Raw genomic sequence first — 27,250 nt, 5'->3', positions numbered from 1 at the left:
GAGCTCAAACCCCCCATCCAGTAATAGTGAGGAGTCCAGGTCTCAGAGTCAGACAAACCTGGCTTTGAATCCCAGCTCCGTTTTGACAGGAATGATCATTGAACTTCTCAGAACCTAAATTTTGCTCATTTGTAACACAGAAGATAATCGTGGTCATGGTAGCGTAATCCCATGGGTCAGATGAACCAGGCAGCTCGTGTTCATTGCACAGAAATGTTCCCGGCACAGGAGCTTCTTGGTCAAGGCTCCGTTGTTGCTTTGGTCATTCCCTCGGGGCATACCCCGTCATGTGTGCCTGGGGCCAGTTCCGAGAGTCAGGATGCAGCCATCAGCAGGGCAGAAAGCTCCCACTGCCCTTTAGGAGCTTCTGTCCTGGCATTTGGGAGAGAGACAGCCCAATACGTAAGTGACACCTGCTCTGGAGATGATGAGAAATGCTGGGGACATGGGGGCTGAGCACAGTGGGGAGGACACAGGGCTCCTAGACTTCTTGTGATGACTGAGGAACCAGGGAGATTCCTGAGGAACCCACGGCAGGGAAGGATGAGAGAGGCAGGGTAGCCGGGGTGGGGGACCCCCAGTACTCTCCCGAGGATGGTATTGGTGGGGAGGGGTGGTTGTCATCCTGAGCCCTCACAGGTTCTGTTCCCTCTGTCTCGGCTGATGGAGGATGGCGACTGGGAGGGGTTCTCACTCCAGCCAGGGCTTGGGCTCAGGGCTGGGAGCTCCCTCTGGGGAGGCAGAGAGGTGGGCTTCAGGCAGGTAGAAAGGGTATAGAGGAAGGGGATCGGCCCAGGCAGGATCCCAGGGAGGACTAGGGGTCGATGAGTTTGGGTTGACCAGACTGAGGGACTCCCTGGAGTCTGATGAGGGAGGAAATGGGAGTCTTGGAGAGTCTGAATCCAAGGAAGGCACGCACACACCAGTTTTCTGTGCCAATGAGGGAAGCACACTTGTCTGTGCACCTGCTGTGTGCTGGGCCTATGCTCAGCCCTGAAGGTGCAGGAATGATTTAAAAAAATAATAATGCACCTGCTGGGGTGCTTGGATGGCTCAGTTGGTTAAGCGTCTGCCTTTGGCTCAGGTCTTGATCTCAGGGTCCTGGGATCAAGCCCTGCATTCAGCATGCTGCTCAGTGGGGAGCCTGCTTCTCCTGCTCTTCCTCTCTCTCTGCCCTTCTCCCCCTGCTCGTGGGCTCTCTCTCTGTCTCAAATAAAATCTTAAAAAAAAAAAAAATTACATCTGCTTTTAAGATCCTGTAGGGGGAATGCCAAGTATAAACATCCTTTCCCTTATTAACAGAACTTTACTGAGCACCTGCTACATGCCAGGCAGTGCTAGTTGCTGAGGAGGGATACAGAGGGACTAGCCAGGGATGAGAAGCCTGGATACAGTAACTGTCATCCCCAGACAGAGGTACTGAGCAGCAGGTGGCTTTGTCTGTCCCCTATGATCCTTTCAATGAGATAGAAAACTCAAAGCAGAGAGGTGCAAGGAGAGCCGCACTCCAGCCTCCTGGGCCTCAGTCTCCACATCTGTGCAGTGGGAGCAGGAAAGCCTGGAATGGAGTTGCTGGAACAAAATGGAAGGCCATTGGGAGGTAGGAAAACAGTGGGTTCATCCAAGCCAGCGCATGGAAGGAAGCTCCTGGCCTCCTCCGAATCCCTTACCTCTGGGGCTCCCCCGACCTCCCCTCTGCTCTGTGTCCTCAGCGCTCGCCACTGCTCTGGAGGTGGGCTCAGAGTGAGTGAAAGCAGTCACGTGGTGCTTGCGCCCCACACCCCACCGCGGGGGTTGCCGTTGACCTGCCCCTGCTGTCCTATGGGGTGGATGGCTTGGACCTCCTGGGGCTCCTCCTGGCTGGCGGGGGGAAGCAGTGTAGCACCGAGGTCCAGAAATCTGACTTCAGAATCAGACAGCTGTGAGTGAACTCCCGGTCGCTTACCAGCTGGGTGATGTTGGAAGTATTCGCAACTTCTCTGTGCCTCCGTTTCCCCATCGGCAAGCCAGCATGAAACTCCGTTATGAGATTGCTGTGAGAAAGCCGCGCCATCAGTGCATGACGTCATGCTTAGCCAACTGCCCTGCTTATGCCCAGCATCTACTGACCAGGAGTAGTGGTAACTGCTGTTTACTAGGCAGGTTAATTACCGCCATTCCTGTAAGACTTCTGCTGTTCAGGTGACGTTGCTGATGACACTGTTCAGGCCTGATGAGCAGTTTCCCACTTTTCCAATCTCGTGAGATCCACGTTCTCTCTCAGCCTGCTGAGGCCCACTGAGATCACTATCCTCAGGGCCCCAGGGGTGGGGGACCAGTCAGACTTCCCGTCTCTGGCCCCCTCCCACACTGAGAGAGCTGAGAGTTACCCTTTTATTGAGGATGTCCCATGTCATTTCCTTTTCCCAGCAACTCCAGGAGCCAGGGATTCTTCTTACCCTATTTCACAGATGAGGAAACTGAGGCCCACCAAGTTGAAATCCCTTGCCAAGGTCACAGAATTAGAAAGTGGCGGAGCGGAGATTTGAACCTGGTTCTCTGAGGAAGCAGTTGGTCCTTTTGAGTCCTTTATTCCTCTGCCTCAGAGTCAAGACTTGGCTCCTGAAATCTCCCAGTGACGTATTGCATGCCTTCTGCAGTCTGAGATCCTGCTATAAAATGGCTCGTTCTCACCCAATCTTCCTGTCATCCGCCATCCAGGCGTCAGGTCTGTCTTCTCACTGGGCCGAGCGAGGGTCCATGCCCTGCTTGCTCTGCTGACAAGGGGCAGATTAGAAGCCGGCCCCACACATCAGCCCCTCCACAGCAGCTGACTGAGGGCCTGCGCCCCTCAAGGCCATGGAGAGAGAGAAAAGGGAACAGCGAGTTGTTCCCGAGGCCCCAAATGGAGCTGGGCCTCTCTCTGGTATTTGGAGGGGAATGAAGCTGCGTCTTCCTTGTGAAAGGAGCATGCCCAGCCTGAAAGTTGCTGCCGAGCTGGGAGGTTCTGGAGGGGTCCCGACCGGCTGACCGTGGGTAAAGGCGCTGCTTGGTGGATGCCGCTGGGGCCCAACCCCGGAGGAGAGATCTGGTGTCAGGCAGCCTGCTTCTTCTCGTCTCCCTTTGACCCTCTGTCCTCTTCTATTGTTAGAATAGCCTTCCCTGTTGCCCTTGCTACTGGAAAGGCAGCTTCTCCAAACTCTTTCTCCTCCCCGCAGGGCCCTCCAGGATCTCGAGGCCCACCAGGCATGAGGGGAGTAAAAGGACGCCAGGTAAGTGGGGCCCAGCCTCCAGGAGGCTGGCACTGGCAGGGGCCGCCTGACAGACAACCTCCTGTCCTTGCCCTGTGCCCAACTCTGAGACCTGTGATTTTTATGGCATCAGGCAGGGTTCTAGGCTCGTCCCGGGCCTGGCTGTCAGGCCCCCACCCCCTGCCCTTTCCAGCTCGTCTTCTCCAGCACATTTCTGAACACCAGGCCTTGCCATTCATTCCACGGGTTCAAACAGGCTCCATGGTACCAGCGTTTTGTCCATTTGTTCATCCATTCATTCCACCACCAATTATTTAGCACCAGCTGTATACCAGCCACTGTTGGAGGCTCTGTAGGTACCATGGGAAGAGGGGAGAGGCGTGACCCCGCCTGCCCTCATGGCTCAATCAAGCAGGTCAAGGAGACAGTATCTGGTCCTCGGCGTGTGGATAGTGAAGTACAAGCGGCTTGGGAGCCTGGACAGGCATCAGAGCACGCTTCAGGGAGAGGAGGGGCCTGCAGCCAGTGCCGGGCTCCAGGCAAGGGAAAGCCCCAAGGTGAGAGAAGGCACGGCCCGTTTACAGGCCCCCCACTGGTTCCACAGTGGGTCCGAGGAGAGAGATGAGATCAAGAATGAGCAGGTGGCAAGCCTGCAAACCACAGTTAGGCCTATGGGCTGTGCTCCCAGTGCAGTGGGGAGCCACAGAAGGTTTTCAGCACGGGCTGGCCTAAACACAGTCGCCAGAAGTAACCGCTGGTACTTGCTATGTGTCGGGTGCTGTCTAACACATACATTGACTCGTTATCCTACAAAGAAGGTGCTAGGCTTCATTCCCTTTTATACACAAGGAAACGAAGGCACAGAGAGGTTCTGTCAGTTGTCTCAGGTTGCACAGTGAGAAAGTGCCAGAGCTGGGATTTGAACCCAGGGAATCTGACTCTTTTGCATACTGAAGGTAGTCTCATTTTCAGTTGTGCAGCGAGGGCTGAGGGAGTGGTTCTCCACCCCCAACCACATACGGGCCAGGCAGCCTTGTAGAAGGGAACCATGACGGCACAGGTAGAGCCAACGGCCCAGGCCTGATACCCAAGCTCTATACGGGGTCTGTGATTAGTCTCCTCTTGGCTGAATTTCAAGTGGTTTTAAATTTTCCCCCAAACCAGATGGCCAGGAGTCAGCCTGGCGGGGGGGGGATTACGAGGCATTCCTCTGGCCCAGCAGGGCCCCTCCCACTGCCATGTCCGTCTCTGCAAGTGGACCCAGGCCCATTGGCAGCCTGTTCCACCTTGACCCTGTGCCCATGGCCTCCTGCCCCAGAAGCCAGATTAGCTGGAGAATCAGGTCCTCAACTCACCGAGCTCCCCCCAGCTTTCTCTAGCACCCCTTCTCAGCTCTGGCTGCAAGAATGTCTGTCCTGCTTGAGGAAACCCAGGCTCCCAACCACATCAAAAGTCTCCAGGGCTGGGAGGGAAGCCTCGGGAACATGAGCTCCTCCCCGCTGCTGGGTTTGGCAGGAATGTAAAACCTGTGAGATCGGCCCCCTGGGTCCCCGGCCTAATAGCCCACCATTGGCCACTTCACTTCATGGTGTGTGTTTGGGGGGGGGTACCTAGAGGGGCAGCCCTCCTGCCTGCAAAGGAGCTCTCTCCACTATCTCCCTCCACCAACCACTTTGGGGGATTCTGAGATTCACATGCCTGACAGTAGACTCTACTGCCATGAATGGGGTAAGAGCTCAGCGGACCTGGCCTGGAACCCCGGCTCTTTCTCTTTGACCTTGAGCAACTGACTCTGACTCTCTGAGGTCAGCCACAGAACTGACCTCTCTGGATGGCCATGGGATTAAATCCCTTGGCAAGCGCCTTGCACATGGTGAGCACCTCCCTTAGATTGTCCATCCCTTTGTCACACGAGCTGCAATTGACCGCATTTTCTGTCCCAGCCTGGGTGAAAGATAGCCCTGGCTTCGACTGCGAGCATCTTCCTGGGGACTGGCTATAAGAGAACAGACATATGGTTCTGATGGAAACCCAGGCTTGCCTCCAGCAGGGATGACGGCCTGTACTCATTTGAAGAAGGAAGGAACAGGATGGGGGTACCCTCGGGACACAGGACGAGCTGCAGAGTGGCCCAGAGCAAGGGTTAGCATGTGCAGCTGTTCTGCCCCTGTCCCTGCCCTGGGGAGCCAGGGAGCGAGGGTGGTTGGGGCTCCGTTGCCTCCTCCTCCCTCTAGACAGCAAGGGCTCGCCCTATTTCTCCCAAGCAACGCCAGCTTCTCCTTGAGCTCTCTGGTCTCCCAAGGGACTGCAATCTCCCAGGTATGTGGGACTTTAGACATCATCTTCTCCAACATCCTCCTCCAGGCAGAGCCACCATGGCAGACTTCTCTAGTCCCTGACTTGCACACCCTCATGACGGGGAGCTCACTCCCACACTGCTAAGCAGTGACAGATTGTGGTGGAAAGAAATGGGCTTCTGGCTCAATTCTGGCTTCTCCACTTCCCAGCAGTGTGACCATGGGCTGTTTCCTTATGGCAAAATGAGGATAGCACCTTTCAGTATCATTACTACTACTGTTGTTGCTACTACAATTATTGTACATGACAAACTTTCTCTCAGAAAGGCTTGGATTCCTGGGATACAGTGCCATGTGATTCACAGCAAACCAGCAACACCTCTGGGCCTCCCTGCAGTCCCAGAGTGATCCCTTTCCAGGGAGGTTTATGGTTCCGCTAGAGACAGGCCAGGGGCCAGAACCCATCTCTCAGGAGAGCCCAGATGCCCACCCATCAGCTCAGGCTCTGTCCCAGCTCCTAAGACCTGGGATGTCCCCACCTCAATCTCAATCCATCTCCACCAGGTACCTGTCCACAAACCAGGAATGGAAAGTCTAACACATGGTCTGACCATGTCCATCTGAGAGAGAGAGGCCCAGAGAGGGGAAGGGGCTTGCTTGGGGCCACACAGCCATCCAGTCACAGAACAAGGACCAGCACCCGTAGCTAATCTTCTGGTATATTGGATCTATGGAAACTCTCAGCTGGTTCTCTGTAGCTTGCTCTGAGCTGCCTGTCCTGAGGAGGGGACTGAATCCAGATCTTCCAGGCCATTCCTCTGTGTCGCTGGCCCCAGGGAGGGCCTGCTGCCTCCTCTGGCAAGGCCAGCTACTACCAAGTGCTGACAGGAGGCCAGGTGCATCGCCTTTCGCCATAGGGAGAGATTCTCATTCCCATTTCAGAGACAAGATAACTGAGGCTCAGCACGGTTGCCTGTCCAGGTTTATTCAATCCATGAGGCGTTATTTAAAGCCATGGGAGCCCCAGGTAGCCGATAAGAGGAGTTGTGGCTTTTTCTGGCTCAATTATTAACTGAAAGTTTCCTTGCTCAATTTTTAAATGATTTCTTCATGCTGTTTTTCTCATCCCTCATCCCCCAACCCCTACCCAGACATGTTCCTGGTCCCCTTTTGTGGCTGGCCCCCAACTCCCAGGCCAGGGTGGGCCAGCCTTCTGCACAAGACCTTCTTCGTCTCCCCCCCAACCATGACCTCTCTGGTCCCTTGCAGGACAAAGACCACACTGTTCTCTACGGGGGGCCTTTTCCAGAGGACCCCATCCCATCTGTGTCTCTGTGGGAGTCCCTGTAAGGGGATCACTTGGGCCAGTGGGTAGAACCGCGGAGGGGAAGCACCTGCTGGTGTGCTAAGGGACCTTAGACAAGTCACTTCCCTTGGCTGGGCCTCAGTGTTCCCATCTGTGCAGTGGGGGAAGGGCCTGCCTCGGGGGGTGTTGGGGATGTGCTCCCAGCTTTCAAAGGAATAAGGCTGCTGTCTAGGACTCCACTGAACGGCCGCCTGAGTCCCGCCCTGTTCTTGCCCCTGCGCACGTTGTCACTCTCCATCCGTGAGGAGGGTCAGACCAACTCGCACATCTGCTCTGCACACTGAGCCACATGCCAACCCTCCCGCGGCCCTTCGCTGTCAGTGTCCCCCAAGGGTTATGGTTCAGACACCTGTTTCTGCCTCACGTGTGCTCGGGGAAGAGGGTGCAGCAGCCGAGTCCGAGGGGCTGATTGTAGGGACTTGGCCACGTGTATCCAGCCCTCGGCCTGCCCAACTCTGAGACGTGTGGCTGTCTGACCTCCGAAGTCTCTTTCAACAGGGTCGTTCGTGCACCCCCAGCTCTATTCCAGAACATCAGGGCCTCTAGTGGAGTCCCCGCCGTGCCTCACCATCTCCGCAGGCGTGCTGCGCATGGGAGACCTGCCTTAGGGTGGGAGCGTGTGCGCAGCAGGAGGAGAAGGGAGCCCCAGGCTCGTGCCAGGAGAGGCCCGAGGCTCTGGCCAGCCCTGCCTCTTGGTTCCCAGCCCGAGGGAGACCCCTGCTGTCCACCGTGCTAGTCCCTTTTTTCTGTTCCAGGGTCCCCGAGGACCAGATGGACCAGCTGGGGAGCAGGGGTCCAGGGGCCTGAAGGTACCAACCCCAAGACCTGCCCTTCCTCACATCTCCCACGCTGGGTCAGGAGTCCGGGCACCAAGGCTCACACCTTCCTCAGCGCCAGGCCCCTGGGGGTGGTGGGGAGTCCAAGAGAGGATGGGAGATCACGGGCCGCTCCTCTTGGTCCTGGAGCCTGAGCCTGGGGTCTGGGGAGAAGGAGCACAGAGAAAGAGCCATGAATAAGAGGGATCCAGAGGAGGGGAGGGAACCTCGGGTGCCCTCTGACCCCTTCCCTGGGGCTTCCTGCCCCCTCCAGAGCCCCCCGGGAGCCGAGATTGCTTCTACTCCCAGCAGGAGCGAGGGGTCCTTGGTTCTCCAGAGCTGATGATGACTGTGGCAAACCACTCCCCTTGCCGGGCCTCAGTGTCCCCACCTGCACAACAGGGAGAGGGGTGGATCTGGTGATGACACGGGTTCCTTCCATCTCCCACGGAGTGCGGTCCTGTGTCCGTGAGGTGTCCCCCAGTGCACCCTCTCCCGCCCTCATCTGCTTTGCTTCCCGCAGGGCCCTTCCGGACCGCAGGGCAGACCGGGCCAGCCCGGGCAGCAGGTACGTCAGGCGGAAGCTGCCAGCCCCCTCCCCGCTCCCCGCCGGCCCATGTGTGCCTCTAAGACCCCAAATCTGCTTCCAGGGTGCGGCTGGTGAACGCGGGCCGTCGGGCGTGCGAGGCTTCCCCGTAAGTAGCACCAGTTCTGGAAATTCCGCGGGGCTTTGCCAGGAGACAAGAGCCGCGGTCCCCAGTTCCCGCAGTGCCGTGGAAACCACACAGGTTCCGGCTGCCCGCTCTGCCCTGAAGACCCTTCGGCCTGCCTCTTTCCCCTGAGACTCAGGCTCCCCTTGGGTCACGTGGCGGGTGGGGGAGTGGGGCCCTCACACACTGCGAAGGCTTCCGGACAGGGCGAAGGAGGCCACAGAGGGACTGAGGTCACCTTTGTTCTTCTCCGCAGGGCATCCCGGGTCCCTCAGGCCCCCCTGGCACCAAGGGCCTCCCAGGAGAACCGGTAAGTGCTCGCTCCTCCCTTTTTGGCCTCTTTGCCCCTGGCGGGCTGGTCCCAGTTGGGCCTCCGCCTGGGAGTGTGGGATGTGGTCAGCCAAGAAGGAGGTTGGAGAGGAACGGGGCCAGGCCTCTGTTACGCTGATGGCACAGGCCTGGGGGGTGGGGTGGGTAGGGAGGGGCACTGGCCAGGGAGCTCAGGAGCTCTGGGTTGGCATCTAAGCTCACTTGCCCCCCAGCCTAGTTTTTTTTCTCTTTGCATATAATCAGGAATAATTGTCCCTACCATGCCATCCTGTTGTAAAGATGAAATGAGCAAATGTATACAGGGTGCATAGTCCAGTGAGAAGCTGAGGGAACAGAGTATTCAGGTTTCCAAGGGACCGAGGACGGGCATTACAGGGTCTGGACAGGAGCCAGTGAGGGGTTTGAAACCAAGATAACCCTTCAGGAGGTGTCCCTGGAAGGACGGGATTGGGGGACAGCCCAAGTGTCAGGACGCCCCGTGAGGAGGCAGTGGAGTGGTACTTCTGGCGAGGGACAGGAGAGGACAGCCTCAAGGGACAGAGGAGGAAGGATCCCTGCGTGGGGCAGGGGGTGGACAGGAGGCTCCTGCCCCCTGGGGCCGTGCTACAGTCCCACATCGATAGGCCCAAGGAGACCCGATTTGAACAGTGAATTGACCAGGAGCCGGTGTGGGTTTCCAGAGGCGGATCCCGGGTGGAAGGGCATTCAGACAGATGGAACAGAGTGAACGAGGCTGCTCGGAGGGGCTGGAAGGTTTCTGAGTGGGAGAGGGCTCCCTGGGTTTGAGGGAGAGAAACAGGAGAGAGGGCATTTGGTTTGAGGGGGAGGCAGGAGACCGGTGGTGAGGGCGGAGCTGCAGACAGCAGGTCCTCGGCAAGGCAGGTGATGGGGGGCATGGCGGCAGGGTCCCAGGTTCTTGGACCTTCTTCCTTACCTGCCCCTGCAGACTGCACTATTGGGCCTCAGGGCCTCAATAGCTACCTTCTCAAACTGTTGTGTGTGTGTGTCTGTCTGTCTGTCTTACAGGGCCCTCAGGGACCCCAGGGGCCACTTGGCCCTCCGGGAGAAATGGGCCCCAAGGTGAGTGCTGAGGGCCCCTTGCTTGTCCTGTGATGTTGCTGGGGCCGTATCCGCACTTGGTGGCCCTCCTCCACCGGGGGATCCTAGGCCTGGCCTGGGAGATGATCCTGTCCTATGTCCTGCAGGAGCCAAAGGGTAGACCCCCAGGCGGGTGGGCAGATCCATGCTAATGGCGTAGGGGGAGGAGATGGGCTCCAGATCCCAGGGGCAGCACATGGCCTGCAGGGGTGCCAGGACCCTCCTGTGGGTTGGCAGGGCCTCTTCTGTGCCACCACGGAAGCAGCAGTGCCCCCTGCCTCCCCGCCCCTGTGGGGACTTCCGCTCAGCACCGAGGTTTGCCTGCAGAACCTGTCTTTTACAGGGCATGCGCTCTAGAGGGGCCTCAGACCCCTCTGCCTTAGCCAGAGAAGGAAGCGGAGCCACAGCTTTGTGCAGGGGCTGTAGCCATGCCGCTGGGAATGACTCGGACCCCTTCCCTCCCTGGGCATCCTGGCCCAGCTTTGGAGTAAAGCATGGGGATCCGTCCACCCTGAATACAGCCTCGGTTGGCTTCCTCCCCTGTTGTTATGTGAATCATGCTGTTTTCCTCCCTGTGCTGGCCAAGGGGGCTCCTCATGCGGTAACCCACACTCGTGGGGAAGGAGAGAGCTCCAGCAGCCTCGGAGCCCCCCCAGGGCTCATCCCCCTGGGCGCAACCACCACCCGCCCTGTGGTCCCCACCCCAAGCTCCCAGAAGGCCCCGAAGCCTACTCCCAGCTCTGTGTCTCTCCTGCTGTGTGACCTTAGGCACATTCCTTGCCCTCTCTGGGGCAACCTCAGTTATTCTCCTCCCTTACAGTCGAGGCCAACCCTTGCTGTAGGAGGGACCAATGGCATTTTCTTGCAGGGGCCGCCCGGTGCGGTGGGAGAACCCGGCCTTCCTGGGGAAGCCGGGATGAAGGTAAGGCAGGATGAAAGAGAAAATTGACTTGTTGAAACCAGCTCCCAGCTGGCAGCCACGTCCTCCCCATGGAAGAGAAATGGGCCTTTCTTGTGTGGGGATAATGAATTCTCTGTGTTCCTGGCTGGGGAGCGGGTCCTGGCTACGGCCACAGTGGCGGGCCCAGCCCACCCCGAGCCCCCGCCCAGGCCCCCTGCCCAGCGGTGTTTTCCCTGGCACCTGCCCCACGCCCCAGCGGCGGCCACACCTCCTGGCCTCCCGAGATACCATCTGCATTTCAGTCCCCGAGCCCCTCATTACCTGCAGGGGAAACAGGCGCCCATTGATGCCTGGGCTCTGGGGAGAGCCCTGTCCCCGCTCTGCTGTGGGAGAGAGTGCGGCCTATCTAAAACAGACGGAAATGGGATCGTCCTGATTGGGGCAGGGCTGGGGGCTCGGTGCTCCCCCTCCTCCTGGCACCCCCCCACCCACCCAGACGTCAGCACAGAGGGAGACTAGTTTAGAAATCCCCATGTGGTGATCTTTTGCGGGGACGGGTGACGTTTACTCTGGTTCATTTCGGGCCTCTTCCTCCTTTGGGTTTCTTTCCAAGGCTCTCAGGGAGAGTAAAGAAGGCGGTCAGCCACAGATTTGCCATCCCTGCCTCTGGTCCTCCCTGGAGCCAAACTACCCAGGTTTGGATCCTGAATCTGTCCCTTCTTAGCCTCATGGGCTTGGGCTAGTGACGTGACCCTGAGCGTGGTCCCTTGGTTTCTTCATTCATAAAAGAAGATCCCTTCTCTGGCAGGGTTGTTGTGAGGTTTCAGTGCTGAGACCCACACGGCCCGGGGGGGCCTGGAGCAGGGGCTCTGGTTGGCATTTTGCAGTGTCGCTTTGGTTCTCGGGAAGGAGGGGCTTCCCCAGCTCCCCACCCAAATCAGAGCTGGTGAGGACAGGAAAGTAAAGCGAGTGCTGGACTGGCCCTACCCACCCCCATGGACTTGTGTTTGGCTTCTCCTAGGGTGACCTTGGGCCTCTGGGCACCCCTGGGGAGCAGGGCCTCATTGGGCAGCGGGTAAGTCAAAACCAAATTCATTCTTCCTGGAAAGCCACCTGTGGGGCACTTGGGTTGGGGGAAGGGCTCTGGGAGAAAGAGATGGTGAATTCCTATAGCCTCATCTCATCTCTCTTGCTGAGCCAGCATTTCCACAACATAGAGGCTCTCTTGGAAGAAAACAATCTTGTGGTCAGAGTGTTTGGGATTCACTGCATGTTCCCTGTTCCCTCTCCACATTAGCAGTAGCATTTTCAAGGCTCTGAGAAGGCCAGCAGCCAAGACAGTGGTTCCTTTTGGATTAATCCAAACTTAAATGACCTGCAGGCACTTTCACTTTTGAAAAACACCTGTTATCATCCTTGGAAACTCTTCCATGGAAGGTTATGTTTCTCTTTTCTGAAAGAACCTACAAAGCTTGCCTTCCTCTGAGAAGCTTTGGGATGCCACTCCGTCCACCTCTCTATGCTCCCTGCCCAGTTTATACAGTCTTTGCCCAAATGTGGCTGCAGGCGTACTGGGAGGGGTACAGAGCAGGCATCCTGTAGCACCTGCCAGGTGCAGAAGGTGGGGTCCCAGAGGGAGGGGGAGTTAGTGTGGGCCTCAGTTCCTGGGGGCACCAGAGGCAGGTGCCCTTCATTTCTTATCTCCCCTGTTTTTCCAATGCCTCGTGCTCCCCCTGCCCAGAGTCAACTGAGGCTCCACAAATTGAGTTAAGACATAGAAGGAGCAAGAAAGACCACAGGGCAAGGCAGGATGAGTGTGCAGCCCGAAACCCCAAGATGGTAAATCTTGTGTGTCAACAAAGACTGATCAGTACGGTTTTCTTAGAGTGCTGTGTTAAGAAGGATCCTGAGGTTCCATCTAGGCACAGTAGAAAGGAGAGTGACGAGCACTCACTCCATGCCCACTGTGTGCCTGGCCCTTCTCTCAAAGCACTGGGAACGGAGCAATGAGTAACAGGAGGCCGTGTTCTTACGGAACCACATTCTAGTAGACCCATTAGTGACATCTGCCACGGGCACAAGAAGGGTGGTATGTACATGCTTGTGGTACCTTTGCCATCCCTGCCGCTGATGAACTCTAAAAGCCGAGAGAGACCCAAACTGATCTGACGGCCAATTTGAGAACTCAGAAGGCCAGGGGCATCTCTAGAGCGGGGGCTGCAAGCAGAGAACCTAGCTGAGGGGATTCGGGGTCTTGGCATCGCTCCCGAAGTTGCTGGCCAGAAAGTCTTAAGGCTGGCCTCACCTTCCACATCTGAGAAATGGGATTCCACGGGGAGTTCCACGGGAGCTCACTCCAGCTGCAGAAATGATATGTCAAACGGCTGCCAATTGTGAGCTGCCTACGCTGTGCCTTACAGGCACCCTCACAGGAAGTGGTGTCGGCCCAACCTTCCGATGAGAAAACAGCCGCCTGTGGGGGCTAGGTAGTTTGCTTGTGGTCACACCGCCAGCGAATGGGGAGCCCAGCGGGGGAACTGAGGTCTGTATGACATCACACCGCCAGCCAATGGGGAGCCCAGTGGGGGAACTGAGGTCTGTATAAAACTACGGAGCAGCCGTGTTTCCAGCCAACCAACTAACTAGGACACTTTGTAACTGGTGAGCTGGGGTAGCCGCCAGGTGACCCACCCTGCAGACAGGCTAGGGCTTGGGGGTCTGCTCTTCCTTTCTGAAGAGCTGGGAGTGGGCACCGTGGGCACCCCAGCCCCCCCAGCCCCCGGCTCGCTCACTGGTTCAGCCAGTGTTGGGCACCTTCTGTGTGCGGGCATTCTGGGGTCCTATTGCCTGGAGACAGCAGGGTTGGGGTCCCGCCCCAAGGAGGGGGAGGAAGTAAAAGCACATTGGGCCTCTTCCCCAGGAATGTCTCATCTTTCCCCACCACCCTTTCCAGGGAGAGCCAGGCCTCGAGGGTGACAGTGGCCCTGCAGGGCCTGATGGGCTGAAGGTGAGTGTCTTGCTGCTGTGGGATCGGGGGAGCGGGAGGGGGCGGACAGGGGTGTGTTCTGGAACCGTCTTCTACCTCTGCCCGCATTCCCCTCCCATCCAAGACCTGAGCTTTCTCCCGGAAGCACTGTGTTCCCATACAGCTCTGAGACCAGAGCTCCAGCCCCTATCGCAAGCACACCCCACCCCACCCCATACAGTCCCCTGCCCGCCGTTGCCTCCTGCCCTGCTCAGACGGGGCTAGGAGCCATTCCCCTTTCCGCTCCTCACTGCTACCCTTCTCAAAACCACAGCTTCTCTCGGTTAAGGGGACTGTATGTACAGCCCGCTCTGGGCTAGACCCAGAGCCAGCAGCTTAGCTCTCTGTTATCTTGCAAACATCCCAAAAGATCAGGAAAATCATCGTCACCGCCCATGACCTGTAAGCCACTCTTCATGGTGGGCTTGTCGCCTGTGTATCAGGTACTATGCTGAACCCTTTGTTTATGTAACACCTCAGTTAATGCTGCGGGGTAAGTTCTGTCTTTTTTTAAAGATTTATTTATTTATTTATTTATTTATTTGACACAGAGAGAGAGAGAGATCACAAGTAGGCAGAGAGGCAGGCAGAGAGAGGAGGAAGCAGGCTCCCCGCTGAGCAGGGCCCAATGCGGGGTTCGATCCCAGGACCCTGAGATCATAACCTGGAGCTGAAGGCAGAGGCTTTAATCCACTGAGCCACCCAGGCGCCCGAAGTTCTGTCTTTAAATAAGGGAACTGAGACACAGAGAGGTTAAGCAACTTGCCCAAAGACACATAGCCAGTAATTGGCACAGACAAGACCCAAGCTTCGGCTCCCTCTCTGCACCATGCACCCATTCTAAAGATGAGGAGGCTGAGGCTCAGAAGGACGCAGAGGTGCACTCCTCCAGAGTCTACGGCTATGAGTGGAGAATCCAAAATTCAAACTCAGGGCTCACTGGTGCCTGACTCGGCCCGGCCACGTCCCGTAGATTCCTCTGTCAGCCACAGGTGCCGGCACCTTCAGGAGGCTCCAGGGCTCCCCTGCACTGTGGGGCCGGCGGGGGTCGCTCTCCTACTTACCAGCTCCAGGTTTAGCCCAGGCCTGTCCCTGGCTGCAAGCCCTGGCCCAGCCCTGGCCCAGTACCAGGTGGGCTCTCCCCAGGGTGGCCTGTCACACTGAGCCAGCTCCTCAGCCCAGGGCCCCAAGGGCCACCTCCCAGGATTCCCTCTGTCACCTGTTTACTCTCCACGTGACCTCAGATAAGCGGCCCTCAGTTACCCCGTCCCCATGCCCATAGCTGCCCTGGGTCCCGGGCTTCCCCGTCTACCAGAGTGCCTCAGGGACAGGCCCCTGGCTTGCTCCCCAGCTGCCCCAGGTTTTTCTTGCAAGGCCAAGAGCGCCCCCTGTCTGCCATCCGTCTGCCTCCTCTCCTCTCCAGAGGGGCTGCATCCTAGGGTACAACCGGCCCCTGCTGCGGAGGACAGGACAGCCCCTCCACACCCTTTGCCCAACACCTGCTTGAATGGCAGTGACGCTGAAGAACATTCTAGCTGAAATTCTCAGCATACTCACCGTGCACTCACATCACCTGCCTTAAGAGCTTTATGTGACTGAACCCGTGTCATCCTCCCAGCTGCCCTGGGAGCTGGATTCATTCCCGTCCCCACGTGACAGATGGGGAAACTGAGTCACAGTGCAGGGGTCTCTTCCATTTCTGGCCAGCCACCTTTCTTCTCCCTGGAGTTGTGCTGAGGTGGGATGGGAGGTGGGGCTTCAAGGCATGAGTGTCTCACCTGGTCCTTCCTGCTCTCGCCGCACGGCTCCTGGCACTAGCGTCCTCCTCCTCCTCCTCCTCCACTCCCTTCAAAGCAGTTCTGTCTCAGACCTTGGGTCAGAGTAGTTTCTGCAGACGCCCAGCATCTTCTCTGTGTCCTCCTGAAACCCAGGAGACACTATGCTCTCTTCACGGTGTTTGTCCAAGAATCACCTTCATGAGGAAAACCACCTCCCGGACACACACAGTTCGTAAGAGTCTGCAGCGTGCTTTTCTGCTGCCAATCTCTGGTGACTCGCAGCAGATGGTGGCGGGGACAGTGGTGGTGACTCCTGGGAAGGCTAACCTTCGTCTGGAACTCACATGCCCAACGCGTCGCTAAGCTACTTACACGGATTAGCTCTTTCAATCCCCATAGTAACCCTTTGCTGCTTACTTTACAAATGAGGAAATTTGCCCAGGGTCACACAGCCACTGAGAGGTGGCAGCAAGATTCAAATTTAAGTGTCATAACCCCAGGAGTGAGAGAGGTATTGTCTCCTGCACAGAGAAGCTCGGAATCCGAACCCTAGGGTCTCACGCATGCTCAGCCACTGACTTCCCTGTGTGGTTGGGAAGGCTCCTCCTCCCTCCGGGCCTCAGTTTCCCCATCTGTAAATCGAGAAGTTTGAGCTAGACAATGTGTACGGCTCTTCTGAGCATGGGCGGATGTCCGGGGGACTCTAGGATTCTCCAGGAGGCCCCTACCCAGAGCCCATTCTGTAGGGGAGCTACAAGTTTGCTATGCCGGGCTGGAGGGGGCGGGGTGTCTGGGCAGCCCCTGGAGCTGGAGCACCTGCCAGTGCCAGGCTGGGGCCCCTCTCTGAAAACCAGCCCAGCCCCCTGGAACAGGCTGCCTGCCTCGGAGAGCTGGGAGGGCAGGTGGCCAGGGATGACAAGCCAGAAGGGGGGTCCTGGAGCTGGGGTCTGCAGAAAGGCCATCATGACAGCACTCTGTCTCCCTGCCGGCTGTGCTGGGAGGCCAACAATCTCAGTGGGGAGGGATCTCACACACCAACTTGTCCGACCCTCTCCGGGTGCCCAGATCTGCTCTACGCTGGCCCACGGCTCAGCTTGGAGTGGCCCCTCCCCCTTATGCATGCCATCTCTTGACCCCTCTTCACTAGGGAGTCTCCCCCACCCCCTATAGCTGAGCTAGAAACCGCCCCAAGAGACCACTGCGCCAGCCTCCTGTGCCTAGAACCCAGGCTCCAGCTTCATGCCCTCCGCACCCTGATCTTTCTCCTGGACCCACACCAGGTTATCAGCGCTCCTTGTAAAGTGTGGCGCCGGGAAACAGCATTGGCAGAGAAACTCTCCCCTTCTCCCAGCCTGCTCCCCCGCCCACCCCTTCCTCCTGGCCATGACTTCATCCCCTTTCCCACGGGTCTCCAACAAGTCCCAGCTCAGCCACTTGCAGACTGGCCACATGCCCCGCCGGGCCCACCAGCCCCAATGGAGGTGACCTTCAGACAGGCACACCACCCTGTTCCTCTGGGGCCGCTGCCCATGCCGCACCCCTCATCCCTGCTCTGCCCACAGCCTGCCACCCCGGCTGCGAGGACGACCTGGCCTGGATGTGGCAGGTGCTGTGTCCGTTGTGAACTGCCATCCTCTGGACGAGGAAGTTCTCTGCCGCCGGCAAGGACGAGAGCCGTGCAGAGCAGATGGCAATGGGAGATGCTGTTCGCAATAGAGTCGGACAGCAAAAAACAAAACAACACAACATGGAACCAAGCAGTGCACTTGGATTGTGCCTTTAAAGCTTCATGTACTGCTAACTAGCTTCCTTGCTTTCCATTGGCTGTCCCACTGCTTGGAGCCTGGTACATAGCAATGGAAACTATGACCTTTGCCTTATTAATATTATAAACTGTTTGCATGTAAGCAAGGGTTGAAAAGGCAACTCAGAAAAATGGAGTTGGTTCTGAGAGGCAGGATTAGGTGAATTGCTTTCCTTTTTTAAAATTCCCTTCAGTGTCTTAAGACTCTTGTCCTCCCCATGTGTCGGTGTTGGGGAGAAAGAGCCTGAATGACCCAAAGCTGTCCCCTCCTTGTGAACTCAGGGGGCAGGAGTGGTCAAGGTCCTGTGTTCCCTCTGAGTGACTTTCTCCCTGGCCTGAGTACCGTGTCAGGGGTATTTCCTGCACCTGCCAGGACATGCCACCCTGACCCTTTCGGTGGCTCAGGGAACCATCAGGGAAAATCCAGGGGCTGCTTGGCTGTGGACCTCCAAATGGAGCCCTGAGGTTTAGTGTCTCTGATTGGCTGAGGGACTGATTTATTATTCTCTCTCTCCTCCTCATGCCCTTCCAACCTAGGGGGACAGGGGCGACCCTGGGCCTGATGGTGAACGTGGCAACAAAGGCCAAGAGGGACTGATGGGCGAGGACGGGCCCCCTGGCCTCCCTGGCATCACTGGCATCCGGGTGAGTGTGCACGGCTTCGTGCCAGCACCGGGGGCGTCTGGGCACATGTACCACCCCTGTCTGTTCAAGCAGATGGACAGGAGGTCCTTTGATGGCAGCTGCCTAAAGGCCTTCCGCTTCCTCCACCTGGGGTTTCCCAGAGAACAATCTACCCACAGCCCTCCCTTGCCCCAAGCCTCCCATGGCTCCCAAGTGCCCTCAGACTAGGATCACCTCCCTCAGTCTGGCTGCCACGGCCTCCGTGAGCCTGGCCCTGCTGACCTTGTCCCACATTCAGCCACACTGAATTTACCAGGGGGTCGGGGAGACTTAGCTGGAGAGGCGCTGGCCACCATTCCCCACTAGGAACTCACCGCTGCCCTCTCTGGGTCACACTTTTGGTACAATGAAGGATTTGGAAGGAACATGCTCCAACATTCCAGGAGCTATTTCTTAGTAAACGCTTGAGTTCATGGCTGACGAATGGGCCAGAATGTGCAGCAGAAATAGCCTTGGGCCCAGAGGCCAGAGGGTGAGTCCTGGCTCGAGAACCCACGGTCTGTGTGACCTTAGGCAGATCATGCTGCCTCTCTGTGAGACTTGGTTTTCTGATCTTTAAAGAGTCAATGAAACTTTGGAAAGGAAAGTGCTTTCTACAATGTGCCAGAAAATGAATATTGTCTTTATGAAGCTAGAGGCGGAAATGACTGGAAGCTGGTGGTAGTGATGATGTTGATGGTTGGGTGGAGGTGGAGATGATGATGATATTGATGATGGTGGTGATGGTGATGATGGTTGTGGTGATGGTGGTGAGGATGGTGGAGATGATTATGGTGATGATGATGCTGATAGTGCTGCTGCTGATGGTGATGGTATTACGGTGGTGATGCTGATCGTGGTGATGGTGGTGCAGATGGTGATGGTGGTGATGATGGTGATGGTGGAGATGGTGGTGATGATGGTGATGGTGGAGATGGTGGTGATGGTGATGATGGTTGTGGTGGTGATGGTGGTGATGGTGGAGATGGTGATGATGGAGGTGATGGTATTACGGTGGTGATGCTGATCGTGGTGATGGTGGTGCAGATGGTGATGGTGGTGATGATGGTGATGGTGGAGGCGATGGTCTTAGTGACGGTGGCGATGGTGGTGGTGGTGTGATGATAGTGATAATGGTAGAGACGGCGAGGATCCGCAGTGGTGGTGACAGTGCCCATGCTGATGGGGGCCATGTTGGTGGTGGTGGTGGCAAGCGGGTTAATGTCTGCATTTTGCCATCTCCGCCAATTTCATCTACTGGAACGGGAAAGAGATTCACTGCGGCCAGACTGCGTGTGTGTTGCTGACAGAGGTGGTGAGAGGCTTGTATTTGAGTCTCTTTGGCATCAGGGCTGCAGGACAAGTATCTCCCACTCTGGCCGGGAAACAGTGGAGTATTTAAAATTAGAATTTTATGAGCCATCAGAGCCTTTCCAGAAATATATCTCCGTGGATGGGGGCCCAGCAAAAGTCTTCATTCGGCCCCACGGCCTCACCCCACTGGACGCTCCAGCCCTTACTCAGGATTTCCCACACCATGAGGGCTGCTCCCAGTGGGAGAGGGCCTGTCAGAACAAGTGGCCGGCCGCTCTGTCCTGGGGGGGACTCTCGGCGTCCTGGCCCTGTGCTGAATTCTTCCGTGCTGACTCACACGGGATGTGACAAGGGATCAGCCATAGCAGTCACCTCGGCCCGCTGACCCCTTCCACCAGCCCCTATATCATGATTAGACAACTGCCCAAATATGACCAGCCTGGGACAAGGGGTCCCCTGGACACTGAGGACCCACATCTCATCTGAACCCAGAGAGGTGACCTGCGGATCATGTCTTCATCTCACTGAGCCTGTGTCTTTGGCTCTCAAATGAGATAAATAACCCCTTCCTCCCAGCCCCGTGGCCAGAATTGGGGGAGGCATGACGTAGAACACAGACACGGTGCCTGGCCCATGCCTGGCCCGAGGTCATATTGGTTGTGACTCTTTTATTACTGGAGGAGCCAAAGACCGGGACATGGTCTAGTTTCAGTGCTGTGGGTGGAGACAGGAGATGAGCTACCTGTGTAATTTAAAAATTTTTAATACTTACATTTCAAAACCTAAAAAGAGGTGGATGAAATAAATTTTAATAGTATATTTTATTTAGCTCAATATAGCCCAGATACGAACATTTCCAACATGTAATCAATATAAAAATCATTAATCAGGTATTTTGCCGTCTTTTTTTTTTAACTAAATCTATGAAATCTAAAGTGTAATTTACTCATATGGCACATCTCAATTCGGATGGTAAGTTTTCATTGGAAATACTTGTTCTGTGTTTAGATTTCATAAAATACATAGCTGAAAACGTAGGTTTGTATCCCCAAGTTGTTCCAAACACATGTAAAGGTTTTGTGATAACTGAATTATCTGTATTTAAATTTAATTTTAAGTTAATTAAAATTAGATTGAATTAAGAATTTGGTTCCTCCATCCAGTCACCACCCTTTCAAGTGCTCAGGAGGCTTATGTGGCAAGGGGTCACAGACGGACAAAGCTAGTTCAAGACTTACCTATAAGAGGCAGGGCAGCTGAGGCACCTGGAAGGGAAGGGGCTTGTCCAGGGTCACATGAGGACTTAAGCACCAGAATGCAAGGGAGTCTGTGCTTGGCCCTTCTAAGACTACCATTTCCTCCCTCCTAAGGGCCCTAGGGTGATCTCACTGGCACTGCCCTTGGGGACAGAGATTTGTCTTCTCCAATCCACTTTTGCCATGTTTTGTCCTTATGTAGAATCAAAGGTGGCCTCCCTGTAATTTCCATCCACTGATCACCCCAAAGAACACAACTACCCCTCTGTTCTGCAGATGAGTGTCAAGTGCCTTTCCTGCTCCTCTAAAATCCCATCTTCCTACCTTTCCTCCATCACAGTTAGTCATTGCCCCCTCTTATTCCAAGGTGGGGCCATCACCTCCCTCATCCTACAGCGTATACCTCTGTTAATGCAGCCAAAGGGTTTGAATTGAACTAGTTCTTTAGTGCTTACCAAGAACGTAGATGTTCTTCCCAGCTCCCTTTGAGGTTTGGGTCTTGAAGGGACTATCCTCTGGGGACCATCAGGATGTCCTTTGCAGACCAGAAACACTGCCTATCTTACTCCCTACATCCCAACCCGGTGTGGCTCAGAGTTGGGATTCCCTTCTCTCTCTTTCTTTTCCTCTCTTATCTGTCTTATGCTCACACGTGCACACTTATACACATTCACTCACCCTGTGAGTGACCCTGACAAGAGCAGGGCAAAGGAGAGCAAAGGGAGGCCCTGTGAGGGAGGGGGCAGAGCAGCCTGTAGGAGGGTGTGGCCTGGGAACGCCAGTGGGAGAGTAGGGGAGGGCGACTGACCTTCCAGGCAAAATGCCCCACTGGGAGGATCCCCTCCCACCCTCATCTGCAAGAGAGGGTGCCCCTGTCCATGGGACATAGCTTCGGGCTGGTCAGAAGTGCCCCGTGGCATCTCAGAGATGTGGGAAGAGCTCCCCTGCCCGCCGCATGTCATCAGAGCCCCAGGAGCCCCGGGCATGGAGTCAGACAGATCCTCAGTTGACTCAGCATGCTGGGCCATGTCGTTTCACCTTTGGGCAGCCCAGGGGTCACCATCCATGGTGCACGCCTCAATCGGGCCTCTGGCTCAGGGTTCCCCGGGGGCTGGAACACTGTGTGGCCCGTGGCAGGTGCAGAGACCTGCTCCCTCTGGGACAGCGCGGGCGCCTCGCAGTCACCCCGAAACAGGGATGTGTCCAGGACTGACTATGGGCCAGGCACCCAGAGAGCACGAGGGGCCATCCCCGGGTTAGCTTCTCAGCCCCGTGTGGCAAACAGGACCCCTGTCCCCACTTCTCAGGCCAAGCTCCCACATCACAGGGTCCCCGGGGTACGGAGGACAGGGTGAGTTCCGAACCCAGGCAGCCTGCCCTCAGAGCTCCTGTGCCGACACCCCTTAGGCTCCGTGGCGCCCCCTCAGGTTGCTCTCATTTCTCACCCTCCTCCTTCCCTCCTTCTCCTCCCAGGGTCCTGAAGGAAAACCAGGGAAGCAAGGCGAGAAGGGCCGGACCGGAGCCAAGGCAGGTGCCCAAACCCTGTGGCCATGATCTCCTCTCCCCCTCCCCCACCTCTCTCCCCACCCCCTGCTGGGGCTCCGTGACCGTCTGTCTCTCCTTCTGCTGCAGGGTGCCAAGGGCTACCAAGGACAGCTGGGTGAGATGGGCGTCCCTGGAGACCCCGGACCCCCTGGCACCCCAGGCCCTAAAGGGTCCCGGGGCAGCCTGGGACCAACGGTGAGAACTCTCGGGGTGGGGTGGGTGGACAGGCACAGAGCAGGGGTGCAGGGGGTGGGGGGGCAAGGGAAGTAAGAGAGGTACCACCTGCCACTGTTCAGCCAAACCTTTGGCTGTCCCCTGTCCTCGCTGCTTCCCTTGCATCATGGGTCCCTTGGGGACCCTACAGAAGCTGCCACCTCTCTCTCTGAGAAAATATCCCCAAGGCCAAGTATTTCTTTCTGTTTGAAGGGGGCTGTGGGTCTTCTGAAGCCGGTTACAGACCCAGATGGATAAGCACCCATTCTGGGCAGAGGGGGAAAGGGGACCTTCCCCTCAGGAAGGTTTTACAGAACAAGGAGTTTTCCCACTGGAAATGGGCTCATGAGATAGGGCTGCAGATCGCTGGCTGGCGCCGAGGCCGTCCCCACCTCTTGCTGGTCTGCCGTGAAGGACAGTCCCAGGGCTCTGCTGGCTGCAGGGGGAGGAGGCGGGGGGAGGCAGGCAGGTTGAGGCATCTCTGAGCTGCCGGTGTGTGGCACTGACCGGCGCCCGCAGTGTGAGTGCTCCCAGCAAAGTGTGAATGCTCCCACCATGGCTGATTCCATGCCCCTCTGTGGGGTGTCCCCGATCACGCCCTCGGGAGGAGATGCACGAGAGTGTCTGTCACCGGCTAGTTCTACCACGTGCGCTCAGTAGACGGAAATAAGCCAGAGCCTAGTAGTGGTAAAATGGAGCAACATTATTGGAAAGGGAGGAGTTTTGAATAGATGTCATCTTTGCTTTTAATAGAATTGATTGAACTGTGCGTTCATATAATTTAACTTTCTATAGCTGCTTCTGTTTAAAATTGACTCACAAAAGTGAAGATGGTTTAGCCACTGGGTCTTGTGAACCCCCAGAGCTGGGAGAAGGGAGGATCGGAGGGAGGAGGGGAGCTCAGGGAGGAGCTCCGCAGCCTGGATTCTGGGCCGCGGACCTGCAGGTCGGTGGGGCTGAACTGGGCTGGTGCCAGGGCCCAGGTCGCTGCGGTGAGAACCACACCTGTACCGACACGCATCTGCTCCTGTCCTAGGGTGCTCCAGGACGGATGGGGGCCCAAGGAGAGCCGGGACTGGCTGGTTACAGTGTAAGAAATCTCACTTCCCCCCTCTCGGAATTCTGTCCTGCAGGCGGGGACCCAGGCTGGCCTCAAACTCTGCCCCACCACCTCCCTGCTGAAGCCGGTCCTTGGGCCACGGAAGATCCCTGGTGGGCCCCCAGAGTAGGGTGGGCAGACAGAAACACCCTCCCCCTCTGTATGCCCTTGCTGAGTCCTTTCTGCCCGTGGTGGGTGCCACGTGTGTGTCCTGTCCAGGCGTCACGCCGGCTGAATGTGGACGGGAAAAGCCTCACCCCGCTTTTGCATCCAAGCTGGCACCCCCTTAGAGCCAAACCCATGTGATACAGTTGGGGGACTTGTCCTCAGAGGCTCCGGGCCCACTCAGAAAGGGAAACTGAGGCTTGGGGAGGCTAATGACAGCTTGTTAAGTTTGAAGATGGGATCTAGTGTCTGAAGGAGACACAGCAGGGAGTTGAGGAGGGGGAGAGGAGGACAGAAGAAGGACAGGGCAGAGGACATGGGAACCAGAGAGGGGGCACTGGAAGCCCAAGGGAGGAACGTGCCTTTGTGCTTCCCGCCGTGGCCTAGGGAAGTCGGTTGGGGCCAGCATTTTGCCCCTGCCCCAGGGGACACCTCCAAGATCTGGCCCCAGGTCTGCTCCAGGCTGGCGTGAGCCGCGCCCCCGACCGTCCAAGCGCCCCACCCCTGAGAGGTCCGTCAGGGACTGACCCGGCATGTCTGGGAGGCCAGGCCTCAGAGAGGCACAGGGCCAGCTCAGAGTCACACAGCGAGCTGGGGCAGAGCCAGGGCCCCAGACTCATAGCCCAGCGTCTCCACCTTGGAATTTCTGGCCTTCATCACTGTGCCTCTCAAGCCCTCATTCCCCTATGCTTTTACCTCTTACCGTTTTGTTTCTGGCAGGGACACAAAGGCATCATGGGCCCCCTCGGACCTCCTGGACCAAAGGGTGAAAAGGTGGGTGATCCCTCCCGTCCAGGCTGGCAGGAGTCAGTGGGCCGCACTGTGGCTGGGGTAGTGCGGAAGTTCATGGTCGGCTCACCCCTGCTCACACAGCGGCTGGCCAGGAGCCATTAGACCCACATTCAACACAGATGGCCTGCGTGTCAGGTGTGTGCCCAGCACCAGAACAAAACCACAGGTCCTGCCTGGCCAGGGCTTCCAGTCCAGCAGGAGGGAGGGATGCATCATGTACAGACTAGAACTGCAATTCCATCATCTGTGTGAATGTGGGCATTGAAGCCTTGCTAGGGAACGAGATCCCCCAGTGAGAGCCGGTGCAGGGCTTAGGACAGAGAGCGAGGCCAGCCTTTCCAGCCAGGAAGGGGCCACTGAGGCAGAGGGAGGCCATATCCATAACCCATCGCTTGGCTCCAGCTTTGGTGGAGGAGAGAAACTGCTAGAAGAAAGCTTGCTGATGGTTGTGCCCTGCCACATGGTGCAGGTGGGGACTTGGGGCCAGGGCGTCGAGGCTGTGGCGGCGGGTCACCTTCTGAGGCAGCACCAAATTGGCCTTTGAATCCTACCTTAGCAGCACGAGTCTCCCTGTTCTTGCCTCCCGCCTTGCCCAAAGGCTTCACCTAGGGAACGCCTCCTAGCAGGCGGCCTCCTGCTGTCTCCTCCCCTCTCCAGCTCCCCCTTTGTGAGCTAAGTCAGCAACCCCCTCACTATACCCCTGGCTTACTGTCCAGCCCGTCCCTGCTTGGAGAAGAAGAGCTCTGCACTCAGCGGGCTTCGACACCCCACAGGAAGCTGCGGGGAGTACCACTCAGCACCCCGAGCCCCCCCTCGGCCCTGAGCCTGCCACAGCTGGCACAGGAGACCCTGAAACAGGGGGAGCCCTCCCCCCCACCCCAGCCACCTGCAGCGCCAGGCCTGGTTCCTGTGGCTGCTGAGAATGGGATCTGAAACTTAAAGCCTCCCTACGTCTGCTGGAGCCTCGGGTGGGATCCCAGGGTCCCCTGAGCCTTGACTGCCCCATCTGTTAAGGGGGTGGCTGCCTCAAGAATGCGAGGCTGAGCTGGACGTCCCCGATATGTCAGCCGTAGGCACTTTCCTCATGATAAGGTAGTCGATTCGTTCACACATGCGCTCAGCCACCTGACAGGTAGGGTTCGTGCGTGGTTAGTGATCATATAATGTCTTCTTGGCCCTGAGCTGGGGGCTGCAGAGATGCCCCGAAAGGGTAAAACCGGATGCAAGAGCAAATCACCAGGCACAAGCTGGGGGGTGCTGGGAGGAGAGGGAGCAGAGTCCCAAGGGAGACCCCGAAGCCCACAGCCGTGTGCAGAGCTCTTCCCCGGGATGCCTCCACAGCCCTCACCATGAGGTGTCAGTGTCCCACGTGACACATGGGGAAACCGAGTCTCCAGGCTGCTTAAGGACTCGGCCAGGACCAGTGGAAAGGTGGCAGGACCAGGAGGCAGGCTCTGATGTCAGGCTGTGCTTCCCTAGCCAGATACAGGCCCTTAGATGAGCTAATGTGCTGCTCATCTGGCGAATTCCCCGTGGGGCACGTGTCTACAGAGGTGGTGTCTGGAGGGACTGGCGATGAGACTCTGGGAACGAGGAGAAGCCAGGGGCTCCACCGGCTTCCTGCTGCTAAACCTGCAACCTCAAACTACAGCCACAATGTGGGGAGAGTAGATCTGTGTAGCTGGCTTTTGGGTCAGACCACCCCTTGCTTCCTGTGTGGCCTTGACTAAGACCCTTCTTTTCCTGGGCCTCAGTTTCCTCATCTGTAAAACGGGCCAGTAGTCATAGCCACATAGGAGTGCTGTATGGATTCTACGGAACATCTCCCAAAGGGTCTGCCATACGGAATGTTCTCAGTAAACACGGCCCTCATCTTCAAAGTGCCCCCGTCTGGCTGCCTCCCTCCGCAGTGGGACCAAGACTTGGGACAAAGAGCCATAGAGAGAGGTCAGGGAGGAGAAGGAATCCCCACTCCCTGGGCCACCCCCTTGGGTACAACTGGTCCGAAGCCTCGGGCCAAGTCCCTCCCGCTTTCAGTCTCTGCCCACAGGAGCCACAGAGGCTCTGGGCCAAGGCGCTCCAGCTGCCAGCCCTCAGGACTGATTCGGGCCTGGGATGGGCTCCAGCCCCAGGGATAGCTCCCTCTCCTGCCTCTCAGGCTTCCCCTTCCATCCTTGCCAACAGCCAGGGAGCCCCGGGCTGCCCCAGCTTGACCCTCCTGCCCAGAATGCACCCCCATGGGAGATGACCAGTTGTCTGAGGCTGGAATGTTCTGAGCCCTGGGGTTCGGCTGCTTGCTGCTCCGATCACACCTTCCCCGTGGCTGGCACACGGCCTCTGGCCTCCTGTCTTGCTTGGTGGCCCAGGGCCCAGGGTGGCCTGCCAGGGCTCAAGGACCTCCTCCCTAAACCCTACTCCTCCTGCAATCCCTCTGACAACCTCCACGCCACACATCGTCCCTGCTGTCATTGTCAACAACAGCCAAATGCATCGCCTCCCACCCCATGGGCAGTAGCGAGCTCTCCTCCCTGGGTCCTCAGAACAGTGCTGCCAGGCATCACACTCCTGTTTCACAGATAGGAAGCTGTCTTATGGACAAGGATCCCTAACAGGCCCACCGCTGAGTGCAACCTGGGGCCTGCTCCCGGGCTTCCCAACCAGGATAGAAGGTTCCTGTTAAAACTGGCTCTCTGCCCACTTTATTCCAGCAAAGATGGGAGAAAGGGACTCTTTTTCAGGGCTGACCAATGCAGCAGCCCACACGGCCTCTCTGTGCCTCAGTGTCTTCATCCGTAAAATGGGGAGAATACCGTCACCTGCTTTATAGAGTTGTTGGAAGTATTCAGTGA

The 27,250-nt window shown here is 57.2% G+C and overlaps 1 protein-coding gene across 8 annotated transcripts in view; it reads left to right on the top strand.

Annotated features, from left to right (window-relative positions):
• Positions 1 to 27,250, top strand: part of COL27A1 (collagen type XXVII alpha 1 chain) — a 132,809-nt gene that overhangs the window by 87,606 nt on the left and 17,953 nt on the right. For 7 of the 8 annotated variants that reach the window (XR_006820699.1, XR_006820700.1, XM_046022078.1 and 4 more), the window contains 14 exons: positions 3,198 to 3,251; positions 7,649 to 7,702; positions 8,232 to 8,276; positions 8,359 to 8,403; positions 8,675 to 8,728; positions 9,775 to 9,828; positions 10,715 to 10,768; positions 11,769 to 11,822; positions 13,668 to 13,754; positions 17,892 to 17,999; positions 22,061 to 22,114; positions 22,220 to 22,327; positions 23,382 to 23,435; positions 24,330 to 24,383. Coding sequence is in view for 6 of the 8 variants with exons in the window: in XM_046022078.1 (XP_045878034.1) it covers positions 3,198 to 3,251; positions 7,649 to 7,702; positions 8,232 to 8,276; positions 8,359 to 8,403; positions 8,675 to 8,728; positions 9,775 to 9,828; positions 10,715 to 10,768; positions 11,769 to 11,822; positions 13,668 to 13,754; positions 17,892 to 17,999; positions 22,061 to 22,114; positions 22,220 to 22,327; positions 23,382 to 23,435; positions 24,330 to 24,383 (879 nt within the window). In the remaining 2 variants the exon portion in view is untranslated. The remainder of the gene's footprint in view (positions 1 to 3,197; positions 3,252 to 7,648; positions 7,703 to 8,231; positions 8,277 to 8,358; positions 8,404 to 8,674; positions 8,729 to 9,774; positions 9,829 to 10,714; positions 10,769 to 11,768; positions 11,823 to 13,667; positions 13,755 to 17,891; positions 18,000 to 22,060; positions 22,115 to 22,219; positions 22,328 to 23,381; positions 23,436 to 24,329; positions 24,384 to 27,250) is intronic. The other variant, XM_046022077.1, reaches the window with a different exon arrangement.

Source organism: Meles meles, chromosome 11 (genome assembly GCF_922984935.1).
Source record: "Meles meles chromosome 11, mMelMel3.1 paternal haplotype, whole genome shotgun sequence".
Lineage (NCBI taxonomy): Eukaryota > Metazoa > Chordata > Mammalia > Carnivora > Mustelidae > Meles > Meles meles.
This window is presented reverse-complemented; position numbering and strand designations above follow the sequence as displayed.